General features: G+C 40.6%; 2 protein-coding genes across 2 annotated transcripts in view; both read right to left on the bottom strand.

The window, feature by feature from the left end:
* BLOC1S3 (biogenesis of lysosomal organelles complex 1 subunit 3) overlaps window positions 1–9,735 on the bottom strand; it is a 145,401-nt gene that overhangs the window by 13,193 nt on the left and 122,473 nt on the right. The gene's annotated exons all lie outside the window — the stretch shown is intronic.
* On the bottom strand, window positions 1,039–7,831 carry GSG1L2 (GSG1 like 2). Its single transcript, XM_054278696.1, has 5 exons — window positions 7,522–7,831; window positions 5,657–5,704; window positions 2,321–2,473; window positions 2,005–2,116; window positions 1,039–1,298 (listed from the first exon to the last, which is right to left on the bottom strand). The coding sequence occupies exons 1-5, from the start codon at window positions 7,829–7,831 to the stop codon at window positions 1,043–1,045; spliced, it is 879 nt and encodes a 292-aa protein (XP_054134671.1). The 3' UTR covers window positions 1,039–1,042.

Below are 9,735 nucleotides of genomic sequence, written 5' to 3' on the forward strand. Positions count from 1 at the left end.
TAATGGTTTTTCTTCTGATTCAATGATGCTTCTCTGTTATCAGCTCCACCTTATCGCTGGCCATAGCCTGAGCTGGTACAGGTCCTGCTGGCAGAACAAGCTCAAACTGTATTTATTGCCTGAATAAAGATAGATAGGGGTTTTTCCAAAGTCAGAGCTGCTCAGTAGGCTGGGTAGGATCTCTGTCACCCAGAGTTCACAAGTGTGTTTCCCAAGGGGCTCAATAACAGGAATATTCTGGTGCCCAACCAAGCAGGCACATGGCTCAGTTCCATTTGGAGGCCCCATGTTCCTGATCTGTGATGTTTGCCATCATTTCCACCTCCCCATCTTTAATGTGATTATAGATTATTCACATATAAATGTATAAATCAAATTTTGATTCTTTCTGAGTCTGTTCCCAGAGTGATTCCAGGAGAATTCCATAGGTGAGTGGTGTGCTGTCCACCACCAGGTATTTTTCAGATTTCATTTTGCCTCCTCATGAATCTTCCAGATTGTGTTTTGCCTTCTCATTTTATCTAAGTGTTTACACTGAAACCTGTTCCCTCCACCAGCCTTCCTTTCACTGCAAATCCACCATGTGTATGGTGAAATTCTTGAACCATGAGCTGAGGTCCACATGTTGTCTTGGAGAGATTGAACCTTTCACCACCAAAAATTATCCAAGCCATGCCCCACATGCCTTATTTGCTGCCCTGCTTCTCATGGCTTTTGGTTTCAGGATGGGATTTTTACAGTCTTTTTAATAAAGAATCAGAATGGAGTGATGCTCTAAAATTCTAACCAACTCACATACTCTGTATCAGTTAAAAGCTTAAAAACTAGACCTGGGAGGAACCTGTCTCACTGTTTTTATCTGAACTGAGCCACCTGAATCTTCTTTTCCAATACCAAGACTTCCTTGAAACATCCACGGAAATATAATTTCTTTATTAAGAAAAATAAATAATACTACACATTGAGACATTTTATTCATGAACACCGTTTTGTTTGGATCTAGGATTATAATTTACAGAATTCTCTGAGATCTGGTTCAGCTTTACAGGACTGAAATAGTGGCCAGGTGACGCAGACTTCTCAATGCATGTGCGGGGTCATCTGTGGTGTTCTGGAAAGAGTTCACATACACATTGCAAACCTTCTCTGGAGCTGTGTACTCAGGAAACTTGTACTGAATCCTAAAGCTTCTTTCCAGCTTTTTCCTTTTGTGCTTGAATTCCAAGATAGTTTTCGTGTATTTGTTAATAGTGGTGACAGCTGCGGCCATACAGCAAGCGAAGGAGGTCCATGCAAGGCTGTGAATAAAAAAGCAAAAATTATCAGAAATTAGCAGAGAATTTTCATATTCAAGCCCTTCAATTTTATTTTTGAAAACACTGATTATGTGTGATTGTGTTGGTGAGTATTAGGGAAAGATGAACAGGCTGGGTGAGGAAAAAATACTCTTGGTCAATGACCATTTACAGACCTCTACATATTTATTGCAATATCTACATTTACCATACCTGTTTCATGAAACCTACCTCCAATTTCCCTATTTTAGCTCTATTTAAGCTTTACTTCTCTAATAAGCTTAGAGCTTAATATCAGAAAGGAATTTTATTTAAAAAAATGGAAATGCATGAAAAGTTAAAAGGTGCAGTTATTAAGGGTATAAATCTCACAGGGGACACTGAAAAAAATATGAGTTACCCAAAAGTGTTAAAAAGAACTATAAAATATCTGGGTAAAGGAGGTTCAGGGCATTGAAATGCATTCCTGAGCAAATGCATGGCACAGTAAACAGAGAATAAAGGGCATCAACTCTGAAATGCTAAAACACTTAAGGAGACAGAACTAAAAAATTATATTGAAATACAATTTGTTAAAAATGTGTGAAATTAAAAGCAGCATGTAAAACTATGGCCACATGAACATGAACTGGAGGGTGCAGCCAGGTGGGGTCGGGCTCTGTCCCAGGGAACAGTGACAGGACAGAACCAAGTATAAACCAGTTAGTACCCATAGGACCAGCCATAATCCCAAGTGTGAGGTCTCCAGTCTTCAGGACCAAGATTTACAGTCATTTGAAACACAGTTGTGTACATCATGTGAGCAACCATGCCCAGAAGCCCTAAAAAATACAATGTTATGATAACATTAGTTATTTAGTCTTTGGCAGCCCACCTGACAACTAAATGAAAAATGATAAGTTAAACGTAGCAAAATCCACAAATCTAAAATTCAAAATAGATCGCATTAAGAAATAATTAATTGAAAAGAATATTTTCCCGTAAAATTTTGCTTCACTTTGTGAAATGGAGGTGTTTAACTGTACCTGCTAGCACGGTGACCACTGCAGAGAAGGCGTTGATCTTCAGCCCATCAATGACAGAGCTGTAGTAGCAGATTTCTACTGACATCAGAATGTTTCCAATCAGGAGCAAAACCACATAGAGAAGCTCTGCTATGATAGACAGCCACAAAACCCCTGCAAACCAAATCAACAGCACTGATATTATCAGCAAATAATTTCAGATTTTCACAATTTCCTTCTTCATTTGTATTGTTTGTGCAAAGTTAAACAGAAGCACAGGGACTGTGAGGGTGCTGTGGTAATGAGAACATCTGTGGAGGACTTCAGTGTCAATGACAAATTGATTATAATTGTTGGAAAATAAATTTAATGATTTTAAAAGTTGATCTTAATAATTTTAATTAATTAGGTAAATAATTAACTTTCAAATTATAATTATTGGAAAAGCGGTTGCATATTGGAATAGCAATTGCTACACACACTGCAATGTGGTTCAGTGTGGTTTTTACTCAGTAGCTACCCTAAAGTCACCATAAACCAAAGGTAATATAAAAAGAACCAAAGGTAATATAAAAATAACCAAATTTAATATAAAAAGAACCAAAGGTAATATACAAAGAAGCAAAGGTCATATAAAAAGAAGTGTTAGTGTCATGGTTCTGAGTGCAGAGAGGAGCAGCAGACCCAGCTAACAGCCTGGAGGTCATGCACACACCTGTGCTGCCTGTGGGTCCAGGCATTCAATAAAATCTTCCCCACAAGCCTAACTTTGAACCAAACAGGATCCTGATTTTCTTGGACAGAGAAGCCTTCATGAGGCCAGACAGCCTCCAGGTTTCACTGAGATTCATTTCCCTAGTTATCTGCTAATTCCTCTCTTTTTGGAGATCTGGTAATTACATCTTATGCAAGAAGTTAATCCTGCCATGAAAGTCTCTCAGCCTGTCTGACCTTTAGCATGCCAATGTCCCACAGCCGGGAGCAGGAGCCCTCCTTGTGTCCAAATCTGCTGTGGCAAGATCTGGCAAATGGTCTCTCCCAAATGTAAGAGCTGAAATGAGGGATGTGGGACTCCAGGCAGCTCTTCAAAATGCAGTTTATTGTATCTAGGATGTCACAGCAGTCCAGGGTCTGGGTGACAGAGCTGTGCCTACAGCTGTCAGCTCAAGCTGCAGGCAGGCCAGGACACCCTTTGGTTTTGGTTACAGTGCATTTTATACTTTTCTTTGCTGAGCATCTTAATACAGTAGAACCAATCTATACCTTAACTTTTATCTATAGCCTATCATAACTGCTATAATTACCATGTTCATGTTACTGTTCTCCAATCACTAAAAGTTTGTACATTACAGTTTAAGCTAGAAATTGTTTTTCAGTTTTCTTGCAGTGGAAAATTCTGAGACCTTTTTTCTACTTGCAGCATTTGCTGCCTTGTTTGCCTGTGCTCTCTTTCTGCTTGGTAAAAACATCTTCTTGTTTGAGGTGGGTTTATCCTTTGCTCTAAACCATAAAAACCCCTTCTAATCAACACACCCTTTGCCTCCTTGGTTATCCAGTGAGACTGGCTCAGCAATTCTTTTCTTCTATATCAACACTTGATTTAATTTATATATCTTCTTCAGATTCTACATTCAAAAATCTTTCTGCTAAGCACACGTATCTGTGAGACTTTCTTGTCAAACTTTCATCCTTCCCAACACTCAAACATTTTAAAAACCAAATATGCCCTGAGACACCTGGCAGCAGATTCAAGCAGTGATTTCATGAGAAGATATAAACAAACAATCATAATTTAAAAACTGAAACACTGCTGAGACACATCCTTGGTTACCAGACACCACCTAGGGCAGGAGACAAAGTTTGTGTGGTGTATAACTCCAAATGCTGGCTTGGACAATGTCTGTGGGACTTCTGTGATTCATGGGCCATTCAGACATTAAATCTTTGGGCCAGGCTATGTGTGGGTGTTCTTGGACATGGTTTGTTCCTCCAGAAAATCTGTCTCGCTAAAAAATTGTGATTTCCATCAGGAGCTCCAGATGTTGCATTGCCCAACAGTGCTGGCTGCTCCAGCTGTGAGAATTTGCATTTTAACATTTTTTGGGCAGTGAGCCATTGTGAGAAATGCCCCGGACAAGGATGACCAGCCCTGTGTGTGGGACCCAGGGGTGAGGAATTCGGGGGGGCTGAGCCTGCTGCACGCTGAGTTGGGATCCCACAGCACCCCCAGGCACGTGCAGAGCACAAATCTGTCCTGGGCAGGATTTCCACACAGCATTTCACTGCCCAAAGGGAGATTTCTGCTTTTTAGGTACCCAGAGGCTTCTTGGCTGTCTGCACTGGCCTGCCAGTGCCCGTGACATTTGCTGCTGCTGTTCAGAGTCAGTGTCAGCTCTGTGTCCACCAGCAGTTTTCCTTGTGAGGAACGCTCAAAAACCACCCCTCACTTCTGTGTGACTGCACCCACATCTCATTTCTATTTTTTTCTCATACCACAAAATTCTGTGATGCTGTAAGTCTCTGTGATGAGCTGCAGCAGGTAGAAGGAAGAGTGGCCTTCAGAAAATGAGTATTTCTTCTTCTCCAGGGTCTGAAATTGCATTTCCAGGCAAATGCTCCAGTCCCAGAATGCTGGGAAGAACAAGTTTTGGGGGTTTTTTTCTGGGTCAGCCACTGGGAAGAATGAGTTTTGGGATTTTTTCTGGATCAGCCACTTGTAAAGTGATTGGTCAAATCAGATCAGTGATGGACTGGTGTTTTCACACTGGGGATCAAGAGGAAGGCACAAAGCAGCATCTGCAGGAATGTTTTATGAAAAGATTTGAAATATTCTCTATTAAGAACTATAGTTCTTTATTAAGAATTAATTATTTTTATTAAGAATTGTTGAATATTCTTTGAAAGAAGAGAATGGAGCTGTGTCCCCACAGCCTTGAGTAAGGCACAGGGAGGGGATTCAGATTCCATCAATTGGTGCACAGCACATCTCCCTCAATCCCCTGAGCACACAAACCTCCTGGGTGGATGTTCACACACTGCCATGGAATTCCTGGCTCCAAATATGGAGGTATGAGGGGACAGAGGGCAAAAATACACAAATTTTGACTTCCAGTACCCATATTCCAATTTCAAAAACCATTCGTATCCAAGTGATGTGTCTTCAGAAAGGCATACATTGATATTGTAAGCCATATTACCTTCATTTTGAAATTAGAAAAGTAAATAAAGGACAAAAAATACTCTTTGTGATTAAAGCAAGCATTTTGAAATGGAGTAATTTAATTAATGCAGAATACTTATATTGGTAAGCGTGATCAGGAAAGTTTTGACTACAGACAAACAATATGCAATATCTACCTCGATCAGAAGCTGGAGTCAGACTGATGAAGCTTCTACATTTCTCACCTAAAAAGGAGAAAAAATAAATCAAATTCAGGATTATTTTGTACTCTGTAATGATATAAAGAAAGGGATTAATAGAAGGAAATGGAAAAGCTGTTGTAGAAGCAGAAAGTGAGACGATGAGGAGAAGCTGGTTTTAGTGTACACAGAGACCCTGGTACATCAAATTTCTCCTGGGGTTTAAGCAGAGAGTCCTCACAGACTGTTTCACTGCAGAACCAGAGCCTGGAGGAGCCAGAGGAGGGCTGTGAACTGATTTCCATGGGGTGGTGGCTGCGAGAGCCAGGAGGGGAGAATTCCTTTGCAGGACTGGGATCAGTGCTGGTGTCAGGGCAGGGCTGCTCTCCTCACAGCAGCCGGGCTGCTGCTCACACAAATTCCCTCTAAGCTTCATTCCAATTTCTTCCTGTAAGCTTTGGTTTCCACATGCCCCCCTGCCCCCCGCACAGATGCTGTGAACAAAGCTCTGGGAATTAATTCTCTGATCTGAACATGCTGCGTGGTTTTTTTGTTTTTTCCAGCTCCTAACTGCACCAAGTCAGAAAACATCAGCTTCCAAACTTGAGCTTCCACAGCAGATGCTCAAATTGCACAACCCTGGAACACACAGCGTGGATAAAAGTGTCTTTTGGACGACTTTTGCTCTGATCTTTGACATTTTCCCCTTAAAACTGCATAACTTACAAGAAGTTCTGGTAAAACTGGTCCTTCAGGACAGGTGACTGTGAAAATATTTGCATTTTATGGCATAGGTGACAGCTGCTTTGATTTATCTGAAGTTCTGCTCTAGCTGGGCTTGTAAACTGATCAGGGCAATAAGGGGAAAAACTTAATGTTGATCTGGTTTTACAATAAATGCTGGAATTCTTGGACCAGCAATTCCCTTATACAAAAATACAGAATTTGCTAGAAAGTTTCTGTAATGGCAAGCTAATTTCATTCTAATGACATTTACATATGCAGAGTGAGTCCCAATTAAAAGCCATCACTTATGGCGAGTAAGTCTCCATATCATGTTTTAGCAGGATGAAAATAATCCTCTTCTGCTTTGATTTATGCAAGGTGAGATCACAGGAAGAAAGCAGAAATACTTGTGCTCAATAGGAAATCCGGGAACTAATTTAGATCCCACAGATATATTAGTGCAAATGATTTAATTTTTATTTTTTTAAAAATCAGTTTGCGTTTTTTATGTTTTTATGTTTTTTATGGATCCTTCTGATCCTTAGGGCATTTTATCCATAGGGTATCAGAAGGAATTATTTAAAGCAAGGATTCATTTTGGACTAATGGAATAAAACCACTGGAAAAATGAAATGCTTTCTTGTTAGAGTCATTTAACTTGCTGTTATGGTGAGTAGAATAAAAACCAAATAATCTTAATCTGATTATGTGTATTTAACTGACAGGAACCACAACCTGTCAGCTAAATCAACACCACAACCTGTCACCTTCATGTTCTTTGCAGAATTTATTAGGAATTTTTAAAGAATTGACTATACACTACCCTCTAAGGTCCCTTTCACCAGAGAATAGCAACTTTTTAAGGACACAAATCTTTCTGCTAAGCATACACATATCTGTGAGACTTCCTTGTCAAACTTTCATCCTTCCCAACACCTCAACTTTTAAAAAACCAAATATGCCCTGAGACACCTGGCTGTAGATTCAAGCAGTGATTTCATGTGAAGATGCAAACAAACAACCACAATACACCATAAAATACATAGGCAGTGATGAGGCAGAAGGGACGGGCACACCAAATAAGCAGGAAAAAACCATGATTAATTTATTAAATAAACTCCCACGGGTTTACCCACCTTCCTCATTGATCATTTCCTCACAGGAGTACCAGATGCCAGCGTGGAACTTCTTCTCCACGAATTTGTCATCGCCGGTCTCCCAGATGTACTGCACAGCCTGGCTGCCGTTGCCGTCGGCGCTGTTGAAGCGGATGCACAGATCCCCTTTGCTGTCCCCTTTGCAGAAAGGCTTGGCCACTTTCCTGGTCCCCTCGCACCAGTAACTGCTGCTGAAAGCTGTGATGGAGAAGATTAAAGAGAGGAAACTCAGAGAAAATGCTGCTGAGGCTCTGTGCCTCCTGTCTGCCTCGGGGATGGAGGATGGCATCTTCCGGAGATGCACCAGAAATTATCCCTGAAATTCCCTTCTGCAAATTTCTGCATCTGCCCGATGAAGCACCTGCCTGCCTTCACCATCCCATTCCTCATCCCTCCCAGAAAATTGTGCTGGCTTAGGAGTTTAAGGCAGAGAGCAGAGATCTGGGCATGACCAGAAATCATGTGGCAGGGGAGATTAAGAATAAAGGACAGTGTTGCTTGGCAGCAATGTGTTGTGGAAGGAATATGAGGAAGTGTGACAATAAATGTTCATTTGCCCCATGAATCATACTCAGAACACAGAAGCACTGGAAGCACCCCAGTGTGCAATCACTAAAGTTTTATTTATACAAGCAAAACATGCCTATTTACCTTGATCAGACTGATGGAATCTCTATTTCTTAGCTAAGGAATAAACAAAATCTCACCATTCCAAATGCTCCTGTGACACTGAGCTCTTTAAATTGAATGCAGTTGTGACTCTTGCTATTAAAAACTTGTAAAGACCTAAAACTGGTTGGTCAGCTACAGCATTTCACAGCATGCAGCACTAGAAAGGGGACTGCCTCTGTTCAGAGCTCCACCAGTGACAAATAATTATTTGAAAATGATTAAATTACCTGAATTTGTTCTTGATGGTTTCCTGGGCACTGTACAGTCTGTCTCCATGAACACACAACACAGGTTTTGCCCAAGGGAGGTGAAGCATTAGAGAAAATGCTGAATTATCCTTATTTGATATTTCACTGTGTGAATAGCATTTCTTTTTCCTCCATCTAGGAAACATTTCCCACCTTATGTTATATATATTGTTTTTTCTGCCTGTTTGGTGATGCAAGTAAGTTATGCAAAGAACTAAAAGGAAGTGGGTGTTAGAGTAATTCACTGCTTTATTTTACAACTGTGAAGTCAAAACTTGTGCCCTGGGGGAGAATGGTTCCTCAGGACAGACACTGAAGTCACTTATGTACTTTCTAATGAAAATAATTTGGATTTTCAAGACAACTCTCCACCCAAAGATGTCAGAGCTGGAGAAGCAGATGAAACTCAAGGGTGACAGGATCAATGCCTGCTTTACGTTGCCGTGAAAAGCTCAGCTTACAGAGTGCAAGACCAAGCAGGTCTGGTCTGCAAAGGCAGAGCAAATCTCACAACCCAAAATGCAGCTGTAGCTCCAGCCAGGTGTTATTTTTTCCTAAAATTAGAAAATTTCCTTTGTCTCCCTGCATTTTCTCAAGGGTGTAGCACATGTGAGAACAGGAGTGGGAGCAAATGTGAGAGCAGGAGGGAGGGAAATCCTTCTAAGGATTAAACCCTCATCTCTGTTTCTGTTCCTGTGACTAATCTGCATATGGCTGTAATTAAATGTATTTTGAGACCTGTGAAACCACTGATGCCTTCTGGATGACACCTGCAGTCTGAGATGTTTCACAGAGACAGGTTTTGCTCATTTCCCTAGCAATGCTGGTACCACAACTTTCAAATCAATTTTTCAGGCAAGAATGGTTCTGTTTAATTGGATAAATAGGATAAATTTATTGATTAGCTCTATTTAAACTGTGAAAAAAAAAAAAAAGAGAGAATAACAGAGGAGCAAATAGGTTTGCTGGACCTTCCTTCAAACAAAGTGTTACATGCAGTGATTTTTGCTGAATAAATTTGAGAGGTGGGTAAACAGAATATGTGCAGGTAACACCAAGACAGCCATGACCCACCTGGCAGCTGCAGCTTTGAAGAAAACATTGAACATCACAAGAATTGTAGTAAAACTTCACTACTGGGAGCATTTTCTTTTTGTCGCATATAGATTGTCATTGATACTGCACTGGGTGTGCACATTTGACAAAATATGATCAAAAAGCATAAAACCAACTTTTAGTGAGCTGTTTTCTGACAGACAACCAGAGTCAGCAA

Source organism: Melozone crissalis, unplaced genomic scaffold, assembly GCF_028551555.1.
Source record: "Melozone crissalis strain CALT ecotype California unplaced genomic scaffold, PUWL_Pcris_2 ptg000026l_1, whole genome shotgun sequence".
Lineage (NCBI taxonomy): Eukaryota > Metazoa > Chordata > Aves > Passeriformes > Passerellidae > Melozone > Melozone crissalis.

Coding starts and splice junctions, on each gene's coding strand:
- GSG1L2 (XM_054278696.1), bottom strand. CDS start 7,831: ATGCCATCCTCCATCCCCGAGGCAGACAGGAGGCACAGAGCCTCAGCA. Junction 5,705..7,521: donor GGAAATGATCAATGAGGAAG/GTGGGTAAACCC, acceptor TCTCCTTTTTAG/GTGAGAAATGTAGAAGCTTC. Junction 1,299..2,004: donor GATTATGGCTGGTCCTATGG/GTACTAACTGGT, acceptor TTTTATTCACAG/CCTTGCATGGACCTCCTTCG.